This window comes from Nerophis lumbriciformis, linkage group LG05 (genome assembly GCF_033978685.3).
Source record: "Nerophis lumbriciformis linkage group LG05, RoL_Nlum_v2.1, whole genome shotgun sequence".
Classification (NCBI taxonomy): domain Eukaryota; kingdom Metazoa; phylum Chordata; class Actinopteri; order Syngnathiformes; family Syngnathidae; genus Nerophis; species Nerophis lumbriciformis.
Window position 1 is genome coordinate 21,311,416 of NC_084552.2, and position 27,275 is coordinate 21,338,690.

The 27,275-nt window shown below is 41.7% G+C and overlaps 2 protein-coding genes across 7 annotated transcripts in view; both read right to left on the reverse strand.

Moving 5' to 3' along the window:
- LOC133606787 (cysteine and histidine-rich domain-containing protein 1) lies at positions 1-10,008 on the reverse strand. 2 transcript variants are annotated; one of them, XM_061961121.2, is made up of 10 exons: positions 8,608-10,008; positions 8,300-8,349; positions 8,139-8,195; positions 7,910-8,064; positions 7,729-7,832; positions 5,341-5,393; positions 5,201-5,271; positions 5,035-5,137; positions 944-1,126; positions 1-636 (listed from the first exon to the last, which is right to left on the reverse strand). In XM_061961121.2, exons 1-10 carry the CDS (start codon positions 8,669-8,671, stop codon positions 199-201), a joined length of 1,278 nt encoding a protein of 425 aa, XP_061817105.2. In that variant the 5' UTR covers positions 8,672-10,008; the 3' UTR covers positions 1-198. The 2 variants fall into 2 exon arrangements, with proteins under 2 accessions (XP_061817105.2, XP_061817104.2); XM_061961120.2 differs by having other exon boundaries at positions 8,300-10,008.
- A 145-nt stretch (positions 10,009-10,153) lies between these two features.
- The window catches only part of LOC133606786 (phosphatidylinositol-binding clathrin assembly protein), a 92,601-nt gene continuing 75,479 nt past the window's right edge, over positions 10,154-27,275 (reverse strand). For 2 of the 5 annotated variants that reach the window (XM_061961115.1, XM_061961113.1), the window contains 10 exons: positions 26,615-26,754; positions 26,080-26,180; positions 20,846-20,956; positions 15,110-15,250; positions 14,987-15,017; positions 14,775-14,907; positions 14,378-14,401; positions 13,634-13,690; positions 13,452-13,568; positions 10,154-13,358 (listed from right to left, as the gene is read on the reverse strand). In XM_061961115.1, the coding sequence (XP_061817099.1) occupies positions 13,344-13,358; positions 13,452-13,568; positions 13,634-13,690; positions 14,378-14,401; positions 14,775-14,907; positions 14,987-15,017; positions 15,110-15,250; positions 20,846-20,956; positions 26,080-26,180; positions 26,615-26,754 (870 nt within the window). In that variant the 3' untranslated portion in view covers positions 10,154-13,343. The remainder of the gene's footprint in view (positions 13,359-13,451; positions 13,569-13,633; positions 13,691-14,377; positions 14,402-14,774; positions 14,908-14,986; positions 15,018-15,109; positions 15,251-20,845; positions 20,957-26,079; positions 26,181-26,614; positions 26,755-27,275) is intronic. The other 3 variants (XM_061961116.1, XM_061961118.1, XM_061961114.1) reach the window with 3 other exon arrangements.

Consider the following 27,275-nt stretch of genomic DNA (forward strand, 5'->3'; position numbering starts at 1 on the left):
AACATTCACATTCAAATGTCATTAAAAAAAAAAAGTACCATATTTTTCGGACTATAAGTCACAGTTTTTTTTCATAGTTTGGCCAGGCTCCAGTGCAACTTATATACGTTTTTTTCCTTCTTTATTATACATTTTCGGCAGGTGCGACTTATACTCCGGTGCGACTTATACTCCGAAAAATACGGTAATCTTGAAGTTTTACTCCAAATCGGGCATTTCTTCGTAACCTTCCTCCTCCTGACGCCTCAGTTCCTCCAGCTTCCTCCTCTCCTCCTCGCCCTTCCTCTTGTCCTCCATGGCTCTCCTCATCTCCTGCTCCACCTCTCTCCTCTGTTCGTTCTGCATGTCTTCCCCGTCCACCCGCCTCTCGCCCTCGCACGCCGTCTTCTCCTGAGTGTCCTTCGGCGGCGCGTCGTCGACCCACTCCTCGTCCGAGTCGCTGATGTCGTCATCGTCGATGTCCCAGTCGGGGCGCCGCGCCTCGGGGACCTCAACCGCCGTGTCCTCCGCGGGCTCCGGCGGCGGCTTGTAGGTGGGGTCCTCCAGTTTTCCCCACGCCACCTGGTCGGCCTTGCAGAGGTTGATCTCCACTTTGGAGGGGATCATGTTGACGGAGCTGCGTTGGACGTTGATGACCTGAGTGCGGAGAAAGAAGAGGGTCAAGGGGCGGTATAGCTCGGTTGGTAGAGCGGCCGTGCCAGCAACTTGAGGGTTGCAGGTTCGATCCCCGCTTACGACATCCTAGTCACTGCCGTTGTGTCCTTGGGCAAGACACTTTACCCACCTGCTCCCAGTGCCACCCACACTGGTTTAAATGTAACTTAGATATTGGGTTTCACAATGTAAAGCGCTTTGAGTCACTTGAGAAAAAGCGCTATATAAATGTAATTCACTTCACTTCACTGCATCAGCACACATGTTAACACAGTCAGCAGGCGCTCACCCCCCAAAGGTGGAAGTCTCTCCGGAAAAGCTTGTCGTTTTCAAACTGGATCTGACATGTAACCACCGTCCCGTTGGCCTCGATGCAGCTGATCCCTGGGTTGGTGTTCTTGGCGTAGATGCTCACCACAACATTGTTCGCCGTCTGGTGCCAGTCGTGTCGACACGCCACCTTCTTCTTGTCCTGGCGACATATCGGGTTGAGAAAGAACGAGGCACATGGATGTCAGCTAACTTTTTGCAACTCAACGCTAAGAAGACGGAAATGCTGATTATCGGTTCTGCTAGACACCGACACCTATTTAATAATACCACCTTGACATTTGACAACCAGTTTATCCCTCTAGGTCAGGCCTGGGCAATTATTTTGACTCAAGGGGCTAAAATTAGAGAAAAAAATGTGTCTGGGGGCCAGTATATCTATTTTTAGAAACACTAATACAAAAACTCACAATGATGTCTGATTGAAAGCTAAAAACATTATGACAAACCACCTTAAAAACGGAATGTAATTTTAAATTTTCTACTGAATGAGACACCCAGAATGTACAAACCCCGTTTCCATATGAGTTGGGAAATTGTGTTAGATGTAAATATAAACGGAATACAATGATTTGCAAATCCCTTTCAACCCATATTCAATTGAATGCACTACAAAGACAAGATATTTGATGATCAAACTCATAAACTTTATTTTTTTTTTTGCAAATAATAATTAACTTAGAATTTCATGGCTGCAACATGTGCCAAAGTAGTTGGGAAAGGGCATGTTCACCACTGTGTTACATGGCCTTTCTTTTTAACAACACTCTTTAACAACATTTGGGAACTGAGGAGACACATTTTTTAAGCTTCTCAGGTGGAATTCTTTCCCATTCTTGCTTGATGTACAGCTTAAGTTGTTCAACAGTCCGGGGGTCTCCGTTGTGGTATTTTAGGCTTCATAATGGGCCACACATTTTCAATGGGAGACAGGTCTGGACTACAGGCAGGCCAGTCTGATACCACACTCTTTTACTATGAAGCCACGTTGATGTAACATGTGGTTTGGCATTGTCTTGCTGAAATAAGCAGGGGCGTCCATGGTAACGTTGCTTGGATGGCAACATATGTTGCTCCAAAACCTGTATGTAACTTTCAGCATTAATGGTGCCTTCACAGATGTGTAAGTTACCCATGTCTTGGGCACTAATTCACCCCCATACCATCACAGATGCTGGCTTTTCAACTTTGCGCCTATAACAATCCGGATGGTTCTTTTCCTCTTTGGTCCGGAGGACACGACATCTAACACAATTTCTCAACGCTAAGAAGACGGAAATGCTGATTATCGGTCCTGCTAGACACCGACACCTATTTAATAATACCATCTTGACATTTGACAACCAAACAATTACACAAGGCGACTCTGTAAAGAATCTGGGTATTATCTTCAACCCAACTCTCTCGTTTGAGTCACACATTAGGAGTGTTACTAAAACTGCATTCTTTCCTCTCCGTAATATCGCAAAAATGTGTTCGATTTTGTCCACTAGCGACGCTGAGATCATTATTCATGCGTTTGTTACGTCTCGTCTCAATTTTCGGGCCTCCCTATGTCTAGCATTAAAAGATTACAGTTGGTACAAAATGTGTCTGCTAGACTTTTGACAAAAACAAGAATGTTTGATCATATTACATACTTGCCAAACTTGGGACCTCCGATTTCGGGAGGTGGGGGGGCGGGGGGCGTGGTTAAGATGGGAGGAGTATATTTACAGCTAGAATTCACCAAGTCAAGTATTTCATATCTATATATATATATATATATATATATATATATATATATATATATATATATATATATATATATATATATATATATATATATATATACCGTATTTTTCGGAGTATAAGTCGCACCGGAGCATAAGTCGCACCTGCCGAAAATGCATAATAAAGAAGGAAAAATACATACATAAATCGCACTGGAGCCAGGCCAAACTATGAAAAAAACTGCGACTTATAGTCCGAAAAATACGGTATATATATATACATATGTATATATATATATACACATATATATATATATATATATATATATATATATACATACATCCTGAAAATATGCGAACAAAACTGTGTTTAGATAATTGATACTTCAAACTTGCATAAATAAATCTTAAGGAATATAACAAAACTTGGCTTCTGAGAGCTTCAAAATGTAATGAATAAAATGCTAAAGTTGTTGATAAACAAGCAATTATTTTAATAATTAAATATGGTCATTTTAAATTAATTATTATGATCATTTAAAAATAACTACTTCAAATATGTTTATTTTAATGTATAATTCTATGGCAATACAATACAATAAATTTTGATGCTTTTAGCAAAATATAGTAAAAATGTATTTAGTTGTTTTTTTTAAATTAATAAATATATTTATTTTTAGGTAAGATAAACATAATAATACAATGTATCTCTAGTCTGGATGATTTAGTTCTTGTCACCCTGTTGTCCTTCCGTCTCTTCCCCAAGGATGGCTCCATGAGCTGGGCAAACGTCTGGAGATGCCCTACGTCAGTGGTCCCCAACCTTTTTGTAACTGCGGACCGGTCAACGCTTGAAATTTTGTCCGACGTTAATAAAAAAATACAATCATGTGTGCTTACGGACTGTATCCCTGCAGACTGTATTGATCTATATTGATATATAATGTAGGAACCAGAATATTAATAACAGAAAGAAACAACCCTTTTGTGTGAATGAGTGTGAATGAGGGGGAGGGAGGTTTTTTGGGTTGGCGCACTAATTGTAAGTGTATCTTGTGTTTTTTATGTTGATTTAATAACAAATAAAAAATAAATGCATTTATTTATTTATTTTCTTCTGCGGCCCGGTACCAATCGATCCACGGACAGGTGGTTGGGGACCACTTCCCTACGTCAACAACACGGTCGGCGGCCCGTTGGTGCGCAGCTCGTACATCGCCGCCCTCTACTTCACCCTCAGCAGCCTGACCAGCGTCGGCTTTGGCAACGTGTGCGCCAACACGGACGCAGAGAAGATCCTCTCCATCTGCACCATGCTCATCGGCGGTATGCCGGACGCCCCGTATGGGATAACGTGATTGGGCAGGCACGCTGTTTATATCGTGGGAAAGCGGACGTGAAAAAAGGCTGTCCTCACTCAGGTCCGCATTGAGCTGGAGGGGGCGTGGCCTCCAGCTCCGGCTGAAAATTGGGAGATTTTCGGGAGAATATTTGTCCCGGGAGGTTTTAGGGAGAGGCGCTGAATTTCGGGAGTCTCCCAGAAAATTCGGGAGGGTTGGCAAGTATGTCATATTATGCCTATACTGTATATACCTATATACTGTACATATATACCTACTCTGGCTCACCTGCACTGGCTTCCTGTGCACTTAAGATGCGACTTTAAGGTTTTACTACTTACGTATAAAATACTACACGGTCTAGCTCCATCCTATCTTGCTGATTGTATTGTACCATATGTCTCGGCAAGAAATCTGTGTTCTAAAAACTCTGGCTTATTAGTGATTCCCAGAGCCCCAAAAAAGTATGTGGGCTATAGAGCCTCCCGGTAACAGTTAGAAATGCTACCTCAGTAGAAGCATTTAAGTCCCATCTTAAAACTCATTTGTATACGCTATCCCTTTTAGACCAGTTGATCTGCCGTCTCTTTTCTGCTCTGCCCCCCTGTCCTGCGTGGAGAGGTTATCAGGTGACCACAGATGAAGAGCTAGCTGTTCAAAGTCGGGACCCGGGGTGGACAACTCATTTGTGAATCAGTTGGGGACGTCTCTGCGCTGCTGACTGGTTTCCACTCAAGATGATCTCCTGCTGGCCCCACTATGGACTGGGCTCTGACACTATTAACTAGATCCACTCTACGTCAATTGCACCGGTCGCCGTGTGGGGGTTTCTCATTGTATCCCATTGGATTGACTTTTTTCCTGCCCTGATGTGGAATCTGAGCCGAGGATGTCGTTGTGGCTTGTGCAGCCCTTTGAGACACTTGTGATTAAGGGCTATATAAATAAACTTTGATTTGAATTGACTTTGACATACATTACTACACTTTTTGCAGTACCTGCTTGGGGAGCCAGCAGTGTTTCCCTGTTGTGCAGCCCTTCTGGTCCAGGAAGGCGTTGAAGTCAATTGTCTTGATACAGCAGCAACTCCAGTACTTGTAACTGAGGAGAGGTCAGAAGTGACTTACATGCCAACACCACACCTTCTGTGCGTGTGCGTGTTACCCCTCGTGGAAGACTGGCCCTCCACAGTGATGAGTGCAGACCCCCACCTCCGTTTCTGGGCCTTCATAGACCTGAACAACAACAGTACATTGCAAACAAAGTATGTAATCAACTCAATTCAAACAAGAAAAGAGACTCACTGTTTTGCATCCCGCATTCTTGCATCTTGTCCCTTGCACCACACCTTGACTCTCTGGCAAAAGATTGGAATAGTTAAGTCTAAATCACAAGTGCCAAACTCAAGGCCCGGGGGTCAGATCTGGCCCGCCACATCATTGTATGTGGCCCGCAGAAGCCTGGGAGAAATGTGTGTTAATAAAACACTTAATTTTTTTACTTAATGCAAATAATTATATCGATTTTGACAGGAAAAAATGCATATCTTTTAAACGTTATTATCTAATCATGCCAAATATTACATTATATTATATAGTGTATTACAAAAATATGTTAGTAAAGATAAAAAATAAACAGTTGAATATTTGCTTGTCACCTTTACGTATGATGTATCCATTAATTTGAGCGTGAAAACATCTAATAAGCATAGGAAATGGTGTTATAATATGAGGTGATTACTGGTACACATTTATATCAATGCTTTCAAATGATGTATTTTTTTTCCAAATCAGATACATTTGAATTTTGATTAATCACAGGTTAATGTTATGCATGGCCGCATGCATAATTGTAATTCATTTTAAAAAAGTGGCCCTCTGAAGGCAGCCATTACTGCGATGTGGCCCTCAATGAAAACTAGTTTGACACACCTGGTCTAAATGATGGTTCTCGCCCGGAAAAGGGTTGAGTGCCATCTCCGGGTTGCGGAGGAGACCCTGCCCCAAGTGGAGGAGTTCAAGTACCTCGGAGTCTTGTTCACGAGTGAGGGAAAAGTGGATCGCTGTATCGATCCGTTGTGGTGAAGAAGGAGCTGAGCCGGAAGGCAAAACTCTCAATTTACCGATCGATCTACGTTCCCATCCTCACCTATGGTCATGAGCTTTGGGTTATGACCGAAAGGACAAGATCACGGGTACAAGCGGCCAAAATGAGTTTCCTCCGCCGGGTGGCAGGGCTCTCCCTTAGAGATAGGGTGAGAAGCTCTGTCATCCGAGAGGAGCTCAAAGTAAAGCCGCTGCTCCTCCACATCGAGAGGAGCCAGATGAGGTGGTTCGGGCATCTGGTCAGGATGCCACCCGATCGCCTCCCTAGGGAGGTGTTTAGGGCACGTCCAACCGGTAGGAGGCCACGGGGAAGACCCAGGACACGTTGGGAAGACGATGTCTCCCGGCTGGCCTGGGAACGCCTCGGGATCCCCCGGGAAGAGCTGGACGAAGTGGCTGGGGAGAGGGAAGTCTGGGCTTCCCTGCTTAGGCTGCTGTCCCCGCGACCCGACCTTGGATAAGCGGAAGAAGATGGATGGATGGATGGATGGATGGATGGATGGATGGATGGGTCTATATGATCATGATTGTCACCTTGTTACAGTGAAAAGTATTCACAGCGCTTTTCCACATTTTGTTATGGTACATTCCAAAATTCTACAGACAATGCCCCATAATGACAATGTGAAACGTATGTTTTTAAAACAAATGCAAATGTATTAGAAATAAATAAATAAATAAAAATCACATAAGTATTCACAGCCTTTGCTCAATTCTTTGTTGTTGAACCTTTGCAAGCAATTACAGCCTCAAGTCTTTGTGAATACGATGCCACAAGCTCGGCAACACCTATCTTTGGGCAGTTTGGTCCGTTTCTCTTTGCAGCACCTCTCAAGCGCTACCAGGTTGGATGGGAAGTGTTGGCTTTCGTCCAGGATCAATGAATCAATCAGAGTTTATTCCTATAGCCTTTAACCACATGTGTCTCAAAGGGCTGCACAAGCCACGACGACATCCCACATCAGGGCAAGAAAAAAACTCAACCCAATGGGCACAATGAGAAATCTTGGAGGATGTCTCTGTAAATTGCTGCATTCACCTTTCCCTCTATCCTGACTCGTCTACCAGTTCTTACTGCTGAAAAACATCCCCACAGCATGATGCTGCCACCACCATGCTTCACTGTAGGGATGGTATTTGCCTGGTTTCCTCCAAACATGACGTCTGTCATTAACCCCAGAGTTCAACCTTTGTCTCATCAGAACCTGATAATTTAGTTTCTCATGGTCTGAGAGTCTTTTAGGTGCATTTTTGCAAAGTTTTACACAAGGAATGGCTTCTGTCAGGCCTGATTGGTGGATTGCTGCAGAGATGGTTGTCCTTCTGGAAGGTTCTCCTCTCTTCACAGAGGAATGTTGTGGAGTGAACATCAGATTCTTGGTCACCTCCCTGACTACACTAAAAAGGATGCAGTAATGTGATGAAAACCAATGCTTCCCATCCAACATTTTCATATTGTCATTATGGTGTCTTGTCTGTAGAATTTTGAGCACACAAAAACATGTATTCAATCTTGGTATAAGGCTGTATGTAATGTGGAAAAAGTGAAGCGCTGTGAATGCTTTCCAGATGCACTGTATTTCTTACCTTTCTTTGCATTCTCAGCTCTCGTGCTGATATCCAGTTTCTCCAGCTCCTTGGCCAGCGACGGTGACACTTTGACGGGCAGTTTGGTCTTTGGCTGGTCTGAACTGTGCACAGCAATGTTGTTATATGTACCGGTATTTGTATCTTATCTCATCTCATCTGCTCAATAACACAACACAACCTTGGTCTCTCTCTCTTCAGCTTCTCAGCAGATTTGGGTCCCTGGTAGATGATCTCCTGCCCGTTGACGTGTTTGCTGGACGCCTTGTCTGATGACACCTCAGGTACAAGAGGTTCGCAGGGCCTCTCGTTGCTATGGTGCCCGCGGGTGCAGCCCTGTTTAAAGAGAGCGGCGCTCTGTAAGTGTCGGAAAAAACATGGTGCAGAGTTGAGTCCTTGAGGAGCTCTACCTTGATGGAGAGGAACTCGGAGAAGTCTGTGGTCCTCTTGCGGCAGCATGACCAACCCTGCGTGAAGGAGATCGAAATGTTTTGAGGTTTAAACAAAACAAGTTTAAATAAATACAATAATATTTACAAAGTCAGTCAAAGCTGGACCATGAGGTTTTTACCTTTAGGGCATCGTGGAAGATGGGGATTCCAGGATGGAAGACACAGGAATCTTTAGGACAGTGTGCAGACAAGTCAACATGGCAAGTCAGCTTTTTTTTTTTTACATGTGTGTGTGCCATATAAGGAAATGTGGTGGCTGCCATTCACCCAGAGACATGTGGCTTTTTTATTTTTGCAGATACTAGGAACTTGCAGGTAAAACAGCTTTTTATCATCCTATTGTTGTTTTTAAGCTATTTTGTAGGAACAGTTATCTTCTTCCAGTTGGAGAAACTTAAAATAACTTAAAACGACAGCAAGAGCTCACCATCCTTGTTCTTGTCCGCCTCAAATGTCTGCCCGCAGCCTTTGTTGTAGCACAGCAGCGCCATGTCGACCCCTCTTCCTTCCTGGAGCGCTCGGACGTCTTTAGTAGTCTGGAGGCCACCGATCCAGAACTTTCCGTGGCCAAGTGTGATCCAGCTCTCTTTCTGGCTGGGTGAAAGACCAAAATAGCAGCTCTCCTGTCGCACACTACAGCTGTCGAGGTTTATCTGTTAAGGCGTGTGTGTGTGTGTGCTGGGACATTCATTCTGGTGGGGGTCGGGTCACAGGAGGCTCAGGGCCTGTGAGACTTCTAGATTTGTTGTAAAGCTGAGCACACTGTCATTAGCCTCAGTTGATAAGAAACAAGAGTTCAATTAATTAAAGGTACCATATGTAAAAATTAATGTCAAGTCATTAAATGGCCCTGATATGTTAAAATGCATTAATAAATCATATTCTTTTCGAATACCTCTATAACTGATAACAGTATTTCAGCCGGGATATACTACCGTCTTGCTACTGCCACTGGTAAAGTTACTAAACATGTAAGACCTTAGTAAATCTAAAAGGCCTCGTTATGATTCTCTGCTTATTCATAAAAGAGCCAGGAACAAAACGAGGATTTGTATCGGGGATGCCTTTGAAAGATGGAGACAATTGAAGGCAGAGAAGATTTTTTCATCTGGCGCCAAAATTACTAATTTCGTCCTTGATAGGTAAGTAAGGCATTTACGTTTTTTTTAATTACGTAAACTATATTGTCAAATACAGTCTATGACCTTGTCTAACAAAGCTAGTATGTTCGTGCAACGAATGCTTAGCATGCGAGCCCGTCAATGGGAGCATACGTACGGGGGAAATATATGCCCGTTAGCCTGTATGTCGATGTGTAATCGAACTGACACGGAAAAATATATTTGACAAATAAAACCTATGTGGATATGGGTAGTGTCAGTGCCTATTTCGTTCTCAATATGCTGATACGCTGAGGAAATGGGTTCCAACATTAGCACGGCTGTCATTGCGATGTGAAACTAATGGAAACAGCCAAATCACAAGCTAAAATAATTCCTCATTCGTGTTTGCATATTGTGGACTACATGTACCAAGTTATATGGCAATCTGAAACATTTAAAACAGTAGCCTATAGGCATACCTTGGTAAAATGTCACCTCTTAAGTTTTGGCCGTACATTAGGCTGCTAAGCATGCTCTTATTTTCACCAGTATAACCATTGCTAGCGTTGGTTTGGTTCGTTTTAGTCTTTGTTTTCTGATAGTACTGACAATAACCATATGATTGCCATTTGTCGTAATATTGTACGCAGGCATGACGTACTTCTTCCTAAAATATAGCCTAATTTCTGTGTAAAATAGAGTAGCCCATTCGATCGAGCTGGATTCGGCTGCGTATCTGGCAACCTTAGTAAGAGAAACGGGGAGGGAACTACAGAATTCTGACCGTGATAACAGTACATTTCGGGCCACATTATTACATATGCTCCTTTAAACCTACATTGAAGCTAAATAATAGTAATGACACACTAGGAATGGAAAATGACTTTATTCTTCCAAAAGGAGAGAAAAACAATCATCTGAATAAACAAATATACTGCCGTCAAATAAAAGCCTGTGATTTTTGTTGCTTTGCCATTTCCATGCTGGATACAATCCATATAATTATGCATTAAATAAATAGAAATCATGTACAAAGATCAAACGGTGTCGCCTTTGGCATCAGTGAATGCTGGGCTCCCCCTCCCCGCATACATGAGCAGGAATAGAACATCTGTGCTGATATCTTACATGATTGGCTACATTGACAAAAACAAGCGTAAATGTATATAATTCAGGTTATGATGTTAGCAAAGGTGTTTATTCTCTGTTTAAGTGGGGTGGTAGCGTTGTCCTCTGTCTTTTTCTTAAGTAACTCACACAGTTGCAGTGAACACCAGGTGGCGCCACACCAGCAAAGATAACTTCACTACAGTGGTTCATCTACAAGAGTAGACCAGCAAGTGAGAACAATAATAATATAAAGACAAAATGAGGGAAGATTGTGCTGAAAAAAAAAAAAGATCCTCATCACAGTCACGTCATGCTTTTTTGGAACAATGAAGGACATGCACTCACTGACCTTGGAGGAGATACACACAAGTGCTCAGTAAAGAAAATAATTATGACACGTAGGCTCATTCGGGTTCTCATCACTGAGTCCCAGTATCAAACATGAACTGGACCAACAAGTCATTCACGTAAAACTCACCGACTGTTAACATCTAAGAGCCACACTCGTCTTCACCGCCACACGGCAACGAGTCACTCAGGACACAAGAAGAGCTCAGCGTGTCATGCTCAGCCAGGCCCCATGCAGAGAAACTTTGCAATAAGAAACAGTGGACGTAACATAAGTCAGTAAAACATGGCTGAAGTTGGGTTAGTGAGGTTTTATCTGGTTTGGTTTCACCTTCTTACATCAGCTGAGGGGGAAAACATTCTGCTGCTGCTGATTCCACTGTGTGCAAGTGGGAATGGAAACACTAAATGTACTCTTTATAATGTTTATTTCCAAGCGAAAAGCATATGTAACGTGTAGCAGTCCGTGGCCACATTTCTCCATTCAAATTGTTGTGAACAAGCAAAACCCCGGGCCATAATAACCTTTTAACTACTGTTAACACACACTGGCGGAAATTACTAAATTCTTATATATTTATATATATATACACACGGGGTGTTCCTCAGGGATCGATTTTAGGTCCTCCAAGGTTTGACCTTGACAAAGAGGGCGATTGTCTTTTCTATACAGCTTGAACCCGATGAAGCTGCTAGCGTGAAACTCGCTTCAAAACAGGTCCACCTTTAAACTGCGACATGTTCTAGAAAAGTGCTGAGTGTTATTAGTCTTTGTGACATAAGACCTGGATAACATGGTTTGCTCTGGACATTCAAGAGTCCGATCATGGCGCGTGTAGGCTGCTGACATCGTTAAAAGAGGCACAGATGACCAAGTTGGAAAAAGAAAACCTCTATCAGAAGAGGGCAGTGATGCCAACAGACAGAAGAGAAGCAACACCAGACACACCGAGAACGATTCAAAGAAACTGGAGCAGCACAAGGCGATGCAGGACATCTACGGCATTTTCAGTCTACAAGGAGCGCACGGTGAGGAGTCTAGAACGTTAACACAAGACTGCAACGAGAAGCGCTCTGGAGCAATATCTATCCATTAGCAACAGTGACAGCTGAGACTATTACTAGCATTGGTAATCTTTACATATCTGCACACGGCAAGCAATGGGACAAGCCATATAGAGATAGAACGACTAAGACATGGCTGAGGATGGACGTGACCGAACTAGAGAATAGAGAAAGAGTTTGTTGTTCAAATGGCAGGGATATTTTGTTACCTGCTAAAGTGGCTATTTTGTTTTTGTAAAACTCCAAAATGTCGTCACATTTTATGTTTTCCTCCACCCCCCACCCACCCATTTGACACCTTAAAGACAAGGCAAATGTAAAACTCTTGACATTATGTGACCTTGACAAATAACCCTCAAATTGCACACAATGCAGATCATTGTGATGGATACTATGAAAGTTTTTTTTTTTTCTTTTTTTTTTTTTTTACAAGACAACATTTGACAAGCATTGGGCGTAAGGGAGGTTGGCATTAAAGACACTTAAATAGAGTCAGTGCAATTTAAGTGATCTAAAAATTAAAAATGACACGAACCACAACAGAGGGAAAAAAACTATTTACCTATTAAATGCGTCGATCTCGTGATAAATCTATTCAATCACAGGGAACCACAACCATCGTGGTTGACTTGCTCGGACTATACGAATATGATGAAAGTCTCTTTGCTGGATGAGCTAACAGTGGACAGGTTAGGGAAGATGAAAACATCAAATGAATTTCAAATAGCTCCAAAACAATTTGTGAGGGGGGCCTTTCAGAACAGACCTGATATGATCACCTCTTTGCCATGCTAGCACAACTTTAGCCCTGCATCTTTGTGTGGTTACATCGCTTTAAACGGAGAAAACCAAACAAAACTAAAATTTGGCTTAGAATGTAAAACAATCTCCAAATTTTCAACAATCATGAGCGCGCACTAGAAAATGAAAAATGATAAGTACAAAAATGTCCTGACGAGAAGCATATTTGAAAAGACTGGCCTCCAACTTGTTCATTAATTGGACCATTGGACGGCAGACGAGGGAGTAGCTTGACAGCAGGACAGTTGTCTTAAGCAACACCACACACAGACACACACACGCACACACAGACACACACACACACCATCTCCAAAGTGCTCTGGATGGCCGTTGCAGGCAGACAGAGCCCAGAGGGAAGAAAATAGCACCAGTATGAAATAAAGCTATGTGGCAGCAGAGAGCATCGTAATACTCACGTGCATCCTCTCAGCCTCAAACATCCCTCCATGCACATACGCACACATATTTTACACATGTTACACGCATCATACGCACGGTTTACGCACATTTGTCGTACATTTCTGGCACAACTCACACTTTAGCATGTTGCTTCAGACAACAACCTATCAGGTCGCCTCCAGCCTTTACTAGGTCATCAACTTCTTTTGAAGCATCGGTTGGTTTTCAGTCTTTTTGGCTTCTTAACTTGATCAAATAATTATTCCAGCTTGTCTTGTTCTTTTTGTTAATTTGTCGCTTTTGGCACTTTGCTCCGCTCCCCACATCGTTGACTGTATTACATGAACTGCATCTAAATTAAGGTAGAAAACAAAGCTCAGTTTTGTGACAAATTCCACACTAAAATGTTACTTTTCATGCTGTGTGTTTCTTTGTGTGGTCTGACCTGGGCTCCTGGCATGGGTGAAAAGGGGTTAGAGGGTCTGAGAACAGGCTGGTTGTACATTATTGGCTGAGGAGCCATGACTGGTACCCCACCCACTTGACCCAATTGGGGAGGGACCTGTGGAGAACATACGAAAGTTAGTGGGCAGTCCTAAACATTTTTAAAGTGCATTGTTCCCTTACCATTCCATACACAGGCACTTGCGGTGTCGTCATGGGGAAAGCCATCGAAGCAGGAGCCTTTGGAAGAGAAAACGGGAAATGACTCAGAATTGTTAAAAAAAGTTGAGGCAGCCTGACGCATGAATTGTTGACACTGGAAACAAATGCCAATCCCCATCAATAAGTGAACCTTTAAAGCTGATAAGTGCGTGCATGCCAGGAGCACAGGTAAATGTTTTTAGGGGAATCCCAATGGGAATCATTGACAGGGAAGCATTTAAAGGGGACTAAACCAACTTTTCTTACCTAATGGTACCTGCTGTTGTGTATTTGGGATCTGCATAAGCCCAGAACATTTGAAATCCAACCATGGAGGCATGGCGGAGATATTTATAAAACAACCTTGCCTCATACCATCGTTGGTATAAAACAAGGACTGAATCACGTATACTGATATCGTAAATACTGAACGTTCTGTGAATTGATGTATATGTGAATGGCCATTTGAATTTACATGTTTAATGTTTGTTTGTTTATTTTTCCGAGTATTCTTTAATATCATTTGGTACCACTTAAACTCAAAACCTGTGTTCAGTCTTTATTACTCTCCATTCCTAGAGCCGAGTTTAGTTTCTTCTGATCTAGCCCAGACATATCATTCACTATTTTACTTAGTACTTGTACAGTGCTGTATTAGAGTAACATGCAGGTTACATAGACAGGAGCAAATGTTAATGTTAATGGAGCAAATGTTAGGGTACTTACATAACTTGTATAGAACATTCCATTCTGCATCAGGATGCAACAAGAAGAATACAAATAAACAGAAAGACGAGCAGACACAGATAGAGAAGTGAGGAGAGGAAAAAGACAAATGAAGGTTAATACAAACATAACACATACGAGACAAACAAGGGCCAAATATGGACAGCAGGGAAATAAATGGTAAGCAGATGACAAAGCAAAACGGAGATACAAGTGAACACAAGCAAAGAAGGGAAGGAAAATGAAGGCATGACGCTGCAAAACAGACGGAAGAAAAGCTTGAAGAGGTCAAAGTGGAGGGGGCGGTGACAGCAAGCAAATGGTCGTAAAAATAAAACATATGAGGGATTCTCAATTTGCGTGCATGTAACACATGGTAAGGACTCGTGCAACTCACCACGTGTGGCACAGGCATGGGCTGTGCGACCATGGGGGCCGGGCTCCAGTGGGTAGTGGACATGGTCTTGTTTTGCCAGTTATGGCCTCCCGTCAGTTTCTTCTCTCCCTGCTGGCTCCAATGCATCTCTGGCCTGGAGAGGATCAATACCATCGGGATGTGAGCCAATGCACGCCAGTGTAAAAGACAAATGTCGTAAAGACAGGTCTTACTTTTTGGATGGTGTTCCACCAAACTGCAGATCTGAGGAGATAGGACGACGTTGATCATAGTCATGCAGACTTGAGTAGTATAGCTGCATTATATATAAAGTAGCAAGGTCATGTTTCACTCACTGCCCACGAGGCTGGCTAGAGAGGAGTCCAGGTCGTTGGCGAGCAGCTTCCCTCCAGACTGGAAGACCATTTGAGGGGGGAGAGGAGGCCCTGTGTGTGCGGGAACCGAAGGCTTTAACAGCGTTCCCAGGGCATTAAAACCTGAGGTAGCAGCACATCCAATCTTGTAATGTGAATGTCGACTGTGGGCTGTTCGTGCACACACTCAAAACAATTATATTTTGTCAATGTATTGCCAGGTGGCACAAATGCCAATAACAACTTCCAGCCTTGGTGTGCCGGCGTTTGAGTGGTAAGTGACTCGGTCAGCTTTCAATCAAGCTAATGAGTCTATAACAGTGGTAAAGGGCCATTTCTATGACAAATAGGTCATTATGTCAACATGTGCTGTAGAATTGTTAAGATGAATGGTAACAGCAACATGCTACTAACTAGCTCTACAACATTAAAACGTACACAAAGTGACTTATTCAAAGTGAGCTTTAAAATACAAAACCCAAAACCAGTGAAGTTGGCATGTTGTGTAATTCGTAAATATAAGAAAATAAAATGATTTGCAAATCCTTTTCAACTTATATTCAGTTGAATAGACTGCAAAGACAAGATATTTAATGTTCGAACTGAGAAACTGAATTTTTTTTTGCAAATAATCATTAACTTAGAACTTAAAGGCAGCAACACATTGCAAAAAAGTTGGCATAGGTGTTACATGGCCTTTCCTCAGTAAATGATTGGGAACTGAGGAGACCAATTTTTGAAGCTTTTCAGGTGGAATTCTTTCCCATCCTTGCTTAATGTACAGCGTAAGTTGTTCAACAGTCTCTGTTGTGGTATTTCAGGCTTGAGATCAATAGGTTGTGGGTTCAAACCCCGGCCGAGTCATACCAAAGACTATAAAAAAAATGGGACCCATTGCCTCCCTGCTTGGCACTCCGCATCAAGGGTTGGAATTGGGGGTTAAATCACCAAAAATGATTCCCGGGCGCGGCACCGCTGCTGCCCACTGCTCCCCTCACCTCCCAGGGGGTGATCAAGGGGATGGGTCAATGCAGAGGACAAATTTCACCACACCTAGTGTGTGTGTGTGACAATCATTGGTACTTTAACTTTAACTTAACTTTCATATTGCACCAAACATTTTCAATGAGGGACAGGTCTGGACTACAGTCTAGTACCCGCACTCGTTTACTATGAAGCCATGGTGTTGTAACACGTGGCTTGGCATTGTCTTGCTGAAATAAGCAGGGGCGTCCATGATAACGTTGCTTGGATGGCAACATATGTTGCTACAAAACCTGTATGTACTGTATCTTTCAACATTAATGGGGCCTTCACAGATGTGTAAGTTACCCATTCCTTGGGCACTAATACACCCTCATACCATCACAGATGCTGGCTTTTGAACTTTGCGCCTATAACAATCCGGATGGTTCTTTTCCTTTTTGTTCCGGAGGACACAACGTCCACAGTTTCCAAAAACAATTTGAAACGTGGACTCGTCAGACCACAGAACACTTTTCCACTTTGCATCAGTCCATCTTAGATGAGCTTGGGCCCAGCGAAGCCGGCGGCGTTGCTGGGTGTTGTTGATAAATTGCTTTCGCTTTGCATAGTAGAGTTTTAACTTGCACTTACAGATGTAGCCACAAACTGTAGTTACTGACAGTGGTTTTCTGAAGTGTTCCCGAGCCCATATAGTGATATCCTTTACACACTGATGTCGCTTTTTGATGCAGTACCGCCAGAGGGATCAAAGGTCTGTAATTTCATCGCTTACTTGCAGGGATTTCTCCAGATTCGCTGAACCTTTTGATGATATTACGGATTGTAGATGGTGAAATCCCTAAATTCCATTCAATAGCTGGTTGAGAAATGTTGTTCTTAAACTGTTCGACAATTTTCTCAGGCATTTGTTTACAAAGTGGTGACCCTCGCCCCATCCTTGTTTGTGAATGATGGAGCATTTAATGGAAGCTGATTTTATACCCAATCATGGCACCCACCTGTTCCCCTGTGGGATGTTCCAAATAAGTGTTTGATGAGCATTCCTCAACTTTCTCAGGCACTTGTGCCAGCTTTTTTGAAACATGTTGCAGGCATCAAATTCCAAATGAGCTAATATTTGCAAAAAATAAAGTTTTCCAGTTTGAACGTTACGTGTCTGGTCTTTGCAGTCTATTCAATTGAATATAGGTTGACAAGAATTTGCAAATCATTGTATTCTGTTTTTATTTACGATTCAAAGAACATGCCAACTTCACTGGTTTTGGGTTTTGTACAAGCATGGAAATATTTACCTGGTTTTTACTGCAACAACTAACAAAATGCACCCATTTATGTAACCATTTTTTTATTTTTAGCTACCAGAAGAAAGATTTGCACTTCTATGCAATCTTTATTGTCATTGTAGTCAAAAGATGCAACAAAACTAGCGCAGCAGCAGGTGCTTAAATATGTGATGTTTTTAAAGTGGTGTTTAAAAAAAAAAAAAGAAGAAGAAAAAACGGTGCAAAATGACCATTTTTACCCTGTGGAACACAAGACACAGAAAATGACAGGAAGGAAGAGCAAGGAATAATATTTAGTTAGGAAGCAGTTTGTAGCTCTGACAGTGGTGCTGACACAAGAAATCCAGCATACTTTTCCTGCTAGGCTAGCAGAGGGAGGAGGAGGCAATGAGCAAAAAATAAATACAAATTCTCATGGTGTCTAATTTCTCTGTTGTAGCTCATATGCAATCCTTTGCCCCAGTCATGAGTAAAGGCTGCTCCCTGACTGCAGCAGGAGAAAAGGAAAGGAAAAAGATCAAACAGAATAGAGAGCAGCGAGAAATGACGGGGGAGAGAGAGAGCGTAAGAGAGAGGGCGCGGTGATGAAACATGCAGTGTTCTATTAGAAGAGCAAATGTGCTAAGATGTTGCACACACAGGGAGAACAAAAGACATCTTTCAGAGTAAATAACGTGTGAGATGAAAACAACGGGAGGCAAGTAGGTGTAACAAAGATGCCTGGGTGATTCTCTGCTGCGCCAAGCATGATGGGAGCAACAAAATAATGTGAACAATGACAAACAGCGACAAAAAGCTTACCAGTGAGACAGAGCAAAAATGACAGGACACAGACACACAGACACGCACACACACTCAATCTGGGAAACAAAGTCCCTGTAGTGAGACGCTGCCAGTCAGTCAGATGTGTTGGCAAATAGACACACCTGAGTGTCACCGAACAAGCCACGAGCGCCTACCACAAGGGTTTCCAAAATTTGGCCTGAAGCCTGATTTTACAGAAAAACATTTATTTATTATTACAGTAGTCGTCCCTAGCCACCTTGCGCTTCAAATATTGCAGCATCTCTACATCTGCGATGAGGTGGCGACTTGTCCAGGGTGTACCCCGCCTTCCGCCCGATTGTAGCTGAGATAGGCTCCAGCGCCCCCCGCGACCCCGAAGGGAATAAGCGGTAGAAAATGGATGGATGGATGGATACATCGCAGATATAAAAACTAAGCAAAAAATGTATGCATACTGGTGTTGTGCCGATACCAATATACCGTACCGGTACCAAAATTATTTCGATACTTTTCTGTACTTTGCTAAATAAAGGGGACCTTTATTTGTCCTTAAATAAAATAGTGAACAGACAAGACAACTTGTCTTTTAGTAGTAAGTAAACAAACAAAGACTCCTAATTTAGCTGCTGACATATGCAGTAACATATTGTGTCATTTTCCATTCTATTATTTTGTCAAAATTACTAAGGACAAGTGGTAAAAAATGAATTATTAATCTACTTGTTCATTTACTGTTAATATCTGCTTACTTTCTCTCTTAACATGTTCTATCTACCCTTCTGTTAAAGTTAAAAGTTAAAGTTAAAGTACCAATGATTGTCACACACACTAGGTGTGGCGAAATTATTCTCTGCATTTGACCCATCACCCTTGATCACCCCCTGGGAGGTGAGGGGAGCAGTGGGCAGCAGCGGTGGCTGCGCCCGGGAATCATTTTGGTGATTTAACCCCCAATTCCAACCCTTGATGCTGAGTGCCAAGCAGGGAGGTAATGGGTCCCATTTTTATAGTCTTTGGTATGACTCGGCCGGGATTTGAACTCCCAACCTACCGATCTCAGGACGGACACTCTAACCACTAGGCCACTGAGTAGGTAAAAATGTAATAATCACTTATTCTTCTGTTGTTTGGATACTTTACATTAGTTTTGGATGATACCATGTATTAGGGTATCAATCCGATACCAAGTAGTTACAGGATCATACATTGGTCATATTTAAAGTACAGGGACATGTTTTCTGAGTTTATAAACATAATATACATTTTTTTTAAATGAAAGAAGATGTTGCAATGCCAAAAAATACGTAATCATAGTAGTATCGACTAGATACGCTACTGTATTTGGTATCATTACAGTGGATGTTAGGTGTAGATCCACCAATGGCGGACCGGTACTTTTTAGAGGCGGTATAGTACCAAAAATGATTCATTAGTATCGCGGTACTATACTAATATTGTGTATACCGTACAACCCTAATGCATACTTTACATATTTTGACCTAAATTAAGTGTTAAATGAAGTCTTACATGTATTACAGTACAGTATTTGTCTCGTTATGGATTATTAGCCACAAAGATATTCGGATTAAGAGTGAACAATGCTAACAACACGGTGGCTATACTTGGCACTACTGTATCTTTTCTGCAACAATCAACTGGAGCAACTTGTTGATGCACTTCATCTTCAATTAGACTCATCAATAACACGTCTCCACATTGGTAAGCTATTGACGTGAGCGATATCAAAAGACGAGACGCGGGACGTACAAAACTCGATTTGGCGTGGCGATTGATGCTAACAGCTATAAGCAGGGCAATGCCAAGTGGAGATTAACTCTGTTGATGCGCTTTATCTTCAACATAATCAGCTCCACATGACATTGACAAGACTTTGGCATAAGCAATGTGGAATGACAACACTAAAAGCCAACAACATGGCAAATAGTCGTATCTGTGACTGTCAAATTGGCAAACTTTAGACAGAACACACGCCCGTGGTTTTATCACGTTCTAACTTAGAGGAATTACCCAGGGTGTGACAAAGTATTTTGTACACTATGCGACAGGCATAGCAATGACGCTTGGAAAATGGTCCAGGTTACCAGTGAGTACTGTAATCTACAGTAGAATGCACTAAACATGTGGATACACCTACTCTTCTATAAGATGTCTCATTTAAACAATAATGGAAGAGAGGAAAAAGCACAGTGACTTGCACATGCAGCAACAGCAAATGGGAAACAGCTGGCTGATTAAAGCTGGCCATCTTCCAGTAGCAAAGCTGATTGATGAGAGCTGTCAATATGGAGATGCACGCAAAATAATTGCACTTTGATTAGACGCGAGCAGGAAGGAAGGCACTAGAAGCTTCAGAGTAAAGCTCTCCGTTGAGTTAGCAAAAGTACAACCAGGACAGACAGGCATGCACGCCAAGAAAAGCAAAGGCCCTCTTACACTTTTTATTTTGAGGCAAATGCACCGATTTAGAGGATTGATAACAGTTAAGCCTGAGCCAAATTAGGTTAGAAGGGTAGCAGAGGTGTGGTAGTACAGCTTCGCAAGAACGAGGGTTAATCTGAAGCGACGCTGGTGCTGCCCACAGAGCCAAAATGTTTTACTTCCCAGTCTGACGGTCAGATGGGGTTGGGGAGAAAGGCTTTACCGGCTGCTGGTTGCGTTCCGTCGTTTACGGGAGAGGCCTTATTCCCGAACACAGCATCGAAATCTACAGTCATGGCTGACACGCTCTGCTGCAGGGGCTGGCTCTCCAGTCCTGAGGGATGTAGGTCCAACATTAAAGCGCAGCTTGTACTGTGGCAGGAAATAACAGCTGAGATCATCTTTTGGAACGACTCCACATGATAAATACTTGGACATCATATGGGGTTTTACCTGGGCTGCAAAAATGACTTCACAGACTTAACATATACCCTGTTTTTGCAGCAATGTTGTTGCTAAGTAACCAGAGATGCTTGGTAGGCTTTCGTAGAAAGAATAATCCACACAGGGAAATCCACCAAGACACCTTTTGTTTTCTTGCCGCTGAAACCCTGGCAGGGATTAAGTTTGATGTATTGCATGACAAAAGCAGCAAGCTCCCTTTTTTGTCTGGTAATTTTAACAACTAACCCTTTAGAAAGCAGGCAGGGGATGAAGAGGCTAAAGTTAAAGCCCTTTTCATTAAGCTTGTAACACCCCTTAGGGTGTATGTCTGCGATACGTTTTTATTGAAACAAGCGGACTACAGGGTTTAAAAATCAACCCATCCGGAAAGAATTCACAACGCTTTACTTTTTTCACATTTTGTTTTGTTACAGCCTTATTCCATTGTCTTCAAAATTTTACACACAATAAATCATAATTACAATACACAAAAGAGAGATTTTTGCAAATGAAAATAAATCACATGTACCGGTACATAAGTATTCACTGATTTTGCCATGAAGCTCAAAAGTGAGCTCAGGGGCATCCTGTTTCAACTGATCATCATTGAGATGTTCCTACAGCTTAATTGGAGTCCACCATTGGTACATTCAGTTGGTTGGACATGATTTGGAAAGGCACACACCTGTCTACATATAAGGTCCCACACTTGACAGTGCATGGAAGACCACAAACCAAGCATTAAGTCGAAGAAATTGTCCTTGAGTGGCCCAGACTTGAATCTGATTGAACATCTCTGGAGACATCTGAAAATGGCTGTGCGCCGACACTTCCCATCCAACCCGTTGGAGCTTGAGAGGTGCTGCAAAGAGGAAAGGGCGAAACTGGCCAAAGATAGGTGTGCCAGGCCTGTGGCATCGTATTCGAAAAAACTTGAGGCTGTAACTGTTGCCAAAGGTGCATCGGCAAAGTATTGAGCAAAGGCTGTGAATACTTATGTATATTGAATCACTTAGTTTTTTGTTTTCAATAAATAAGTAAAAAATTCTAAAAAAAACAACTTTTGTACATTGTCATTATGGGATATTGCTAAGAGTGTAACCATTCGTTTTAACAACGATTCCATTCAATTCAGTATTTGTGGTTGCCGATTTGATTCAGAGACAATATTTTTTTCAGAATGACACAATCCCAAAAGATTCACTGAGTTGAAATCAATTCTGTAACTTTTTAGCACAAGCAGTATGACTGTGAAATAAATACTGGATACTGGACACTGCAGGTGAAGTTTCCTAAATTCCTGTTATTTCTTGTATGGGAATTAGATACATGAATTATGGATACAAACAAGCAGGTAAACAACAATTAAAGGCCAATACATTCACATCGTTTCTGAATAGAAGTGCAACCAACACTTTAGGTTGAATTAACAAGAGGAAACATTTTCTGCTCTTATTTTCAACATTCAAGACATAGCTCGGGGGGTTGCTCGGTTGGTAGAGCGGCCGTGCCAGCAACTTGAGGGTTGCAAGTTCGATCCCCCCTTCCGCTATCTTAGTCACTGTTGTTGTGTCCTTGCGCAAGATACTTCACCCACCTGCTCCCAGTGTCACCCACACTTGCTTAAATGTAGCTTAAAAATGAAGATAATGGGTTTCACTTTGTAAAGTGCTTTGAGTCACCAGAAAAAAGCGCTATATAAATATAATTGACTGACTTCAATGAAAGCACAGTAACCAACATTTTAACATTTAACTGCTACTTTAGCTTTGGTTTTTCAATATAAAAACATGATATATATAACATTAATAACAACAATAAAGTGCAACCAACATCTCTTCATGCTTGACCTTCTATACTATATTTTAGTTAACACAGAAACTCATACAGATGTAACGGAAGCAACAGCGTACAAGTTTTAGCGATGCACGGACCAAATGGCCGAGGGTGTGATGAATGAAGTTGGAAAAGTAAGTTAAGTGTGACCACCTTTACAGTCATAAACTACTTTTTTAATAATACTAATATACTATGATCATTACACTGTTTTTAACCTTTCTTCTCAGCCTGGTGCGTCTGCAAACTTGCTTTGCTATCACTTCCGTTTTGTCCGTCGCACCTTTTGTGGTTTCAAGTTAAGTTGTGGCTTTATAATATCATGTTGTGTCCTTTTTATTCATTGTAGCTTTTGCAATCGTGCTCTCGCTGAAAGTTTTGTTTTGTAATTTATGATATTGTCTTGTGGCATTTGGTATGACATTTCTTAACCACCATAGGTATCTGCCATTTTTGTTTTGATGACGCCACAGACGGGCCGACAGACTTAACATTTAACATCCTTGTCGTTAAAAGTGCTTCAAACTTTAAACAAAGTCTGCCGTTTTTAAATCCAATGTTTTCTTTTTTCTAGTATCAATAAAATTGATACATTGCCTTCTAAATTGATGTTGGATCGATACCTATCTCCTGGAAGGAACTTTCCAAACAGATCGATATACTCGAAAAATTTAGGAATATAAATCTATCTACCGATATAGCGATCAGTCGTTACACTCCTAGATAACGTAAATTCCGGACTATAAGTCGCTACTTTTTTCCTACACTTTGAACCCTGTGGCTTCTAAAACTGTGCGGCTTATTTATGGATCTTTCTTCGCTGACGGCTATTATGCAAATAGTTTAAAAAACACACACACACTGAAAAGGTGTGTTATTTTTTTGTTATGGCACTATCTTTAGGAGGAGGTTGCTCACTGCAGATGCTGCAGTGTCCTTTCATTTAGTGCTTTCAACCGGTAGTATCAGTGCTATTTCGTCTTGTAGCCCTCCATAGCGTTTATACTCGTGCAGATTCTTCAATTATCACTCCAAGCAACGTTTGTAAGTCTCACAGTACAACAAATTCTTACTTACTAAACCATCCCATGTGTGATGTCTGTATAGGAGGGTTTTCATGCATATTTGTACGTGCTATCGTAAAGTAATGAAGCTAGCATCTAAGCATGACCTATTATGCTAACACGTTTACAAGTGCTAGTATTATTAACTTACGATGACATTCCATTTGTATTATTTCAGTTTCACAACTTTCTAAGTAAATTGATGTTCCCGTGCAGATATTGAGTCTGTTTGGCTGATTGGAGAGCTAGCTTCCGCAACTAGTGGGTCCATGACGATGTCTTCTAGTTTGTTTGATCACCGTTTTACTGCCGTGTTACAGAGGCCGTTTGGAAACAATTAGGGTATGTAAATAAACATTTACTAAATCTTTGTGTAAAATAACTAATTTCACAACGTATATATCTGCAGATTATAGTTAGGTGCGGCTAAAAACGGAAAAAAAATGTTTTCTTCTAAAATTTAGTGGGCGCGGCTTATATACTGGTGCACTCTTTAGTCCGGAAAATACAGTATTTATTGTGTGTAGAATTTTGAGGCCAAAAAGGATTTTATTCCATTTTGGAATAAGGCTATAACATAATAAAATGTGGAAAAAGTTAAGCACTGTGAATACTTTCCGGATGCACTGTATGTGAACGTGTTTGGCTGTGTACATTGCATCACGAAAGTATTCACAGCGCTTCATTTTTTTTCACATTTGCTTGACTAGCGACGCTTCCCATCGAACCTACAGAAATTTGCAAACATACCTAAAAAAATATTTCACGTGTTGTCATCATGGGTTACATTGTGGGAAATCTTTTAAATTTTGGAATTAGAAAAGCACTCTGAGAGCGCAGACCTCTCCTAGGCCCTACCTACCAAATAGTAAAAAAGTAATTACACCAAAATGTAATCTTGTCTTCCTTATCCCAATTTTGCACAAGCATACACACATAAAAGTTGAAGCGTGCAACGTAAACATAAGGTAACATAGTAGAATGTATCCAGTTCAGCCCCAAAATGTAATGACTTGTTGCTTTTCTCATGTTGGACATTTCCTAAAAATTAGATGGAAATCCAAACATAACTTTTTCAGCTACTTATAGCGGAATAGAAACAAACAGGGTGAACATTTGTCAGTCATCCACTGTCTTTGTCTCTGCAGGGCCACTAGGTGCATAAATGTAAGGTAATGTAGCAGAAATCAGATCATGCCCAAAATCAAATAAGTTTTTCCTGAAAGTTTAATGAAAATCCTCCCATAACCTTTTGAGTTATCCTGCTAACTAACCAACAGGAACGGTTATACAACCCCCTGGCGGATAAGACCTTCACATAATTAAGTGAGCACTGTGAATAATTTCCACATGCATTGTATGCAGTCTAGAATTTCGATTATTTTGTCCATATGTGACATGATGCTGATTTTTTCGTGTAAATGTGAAATTCATGTTGACATGAAAAAGGGATCGATACAATTCCGATTTTTTTCAAATCCCACCTAGGCCTCTTTCGTATCCGGATATAAACCCGATATGCATATGATGCACCTGCAGTCTGAACGATCGAGTCGCACTTCCTCCAATCCATGCGTCATCAAAAAGTGACAAACGTCATGTATCGTCACCAAAATAGACGAAAAGCAAAAAATAAAAATTGTGAATGGATGAGCAGAAAACAGGGGAAATTAAGATGTCTGACAAGTCATGTCAATGCCCCACCTCTCCTGCCTGCAACTGCTTGCCCACACGCTCCTCGGAACAGATGTCACAGCAAATGCCGCACAAACTGCGAGAGCTCAAATTCCCTTCCTTCCCAATCTCCCACACGAAAAAATTTAGTTGAGAAAATGTTCCATAAAAGATTGGATTCAACTAACAATATAAATTAGGCATCATACCCTGCAGTGTGACTGTAGTCTTTAGATAAGGTAAGGTTGTTTATTTTTATACAGGATTTCTCGGTGGTAAGATCATGAAATGAGGGACAATGATGGTTGGTGGGTGGCGTCAAAATAAATACATGGATAGAAGGAGGGGCTAATTAACTGTTCCCTTCGTGTCTTTCTTGCCTCCAATCATACTTCTAAGAATATTCAAATGCAAGTAGTTGTGTGCGTGCGCGCCGTACCTCCCCAGGCACTGTTGGCGGTAGAGATGGAAGGAGCGCTCTGCACCGTGGGGATAAAGGCTGGCTGTAGATCAAACAGGTCGCTGTTCAGGTTGGGCACACTGGTAGGAGGGGGAGTAGAAAAAAGGTGTTGAGGGAAGTAAAGTGATACAGAGAATTTGGACGAAGCGATGGGAAGGATGATGAGCGGTAATTCAATGGGGGAAGAGGAGCAGGTCAGTGAAAGATGAAGAAAAAGTGCACAGAAAATGGAAAGACAGACATCAATAATTAATTGCCTGGGCATAAACAGCGAGGGCCGCGTCCAAAAAACACACGAGTCCCTGAAGAAAATAAAAAGGTGTGCTCGTGTCTTTATAATGACAGCTAGATTGAGTCAAGTAGGGGACAAAAACATCTTAAGTGATTACACTTCACTTTATATTTTTTGTCTTTAGCGCCACTATTTCTTTAGGTTGGTGACGCGGTACAAGAAATAACTGTTAAATAATGTTTGGCTTGCTGTGAGTGAACGCGTATTCTCCCACATACACACCTGTTGGTTGAGAATGTGGGGCCAAACAACTCTGGTGTTTGTGTGACGTGGTGGTGGTTGTTGTTTGCGCTGCCTATTGATTGGCTGCTTGGGGAGGCAGATGGCGGAGTCTGCAAGCTGATCTCCTTCAGACGCTGGTCCTGGCACGCGCACACACACACACACACACACACACACACACACACACACACACACACACACACACACACACACACACACACACACACACACACACGCACACGCACACGCACACGCACACGCACACACATATATATATACACGAGGCTTAGAAAAAACATTTGCCAATTGAAAGAAAATTCAGCGAAAGTTACAAATACACAGTTAAAGGTGGGCACAAGGATAAAGGTGCATCAATAGTTTAATTAAGACACAAATCAATGGAGATTAATTAGCAGTAAACATCCTTTTCTTTTGAATACAGATGAGCAAATATTACATGATTTCAGTGATGGGCAAGCTGCTTGGAAAATATAGTAAACAAAGCTACTAGTTACTCTGGATTGAATGGCAGGCACTAAGATACAAAGGAAGCTATGCCCAGAGAATTGTAGCAAACTACACAGCAAAAGTAGCTTCTTACTTCAACACTACATATTAAATTAACACTCACTGGCTCCACTAACATGCAATAGAAAAAATA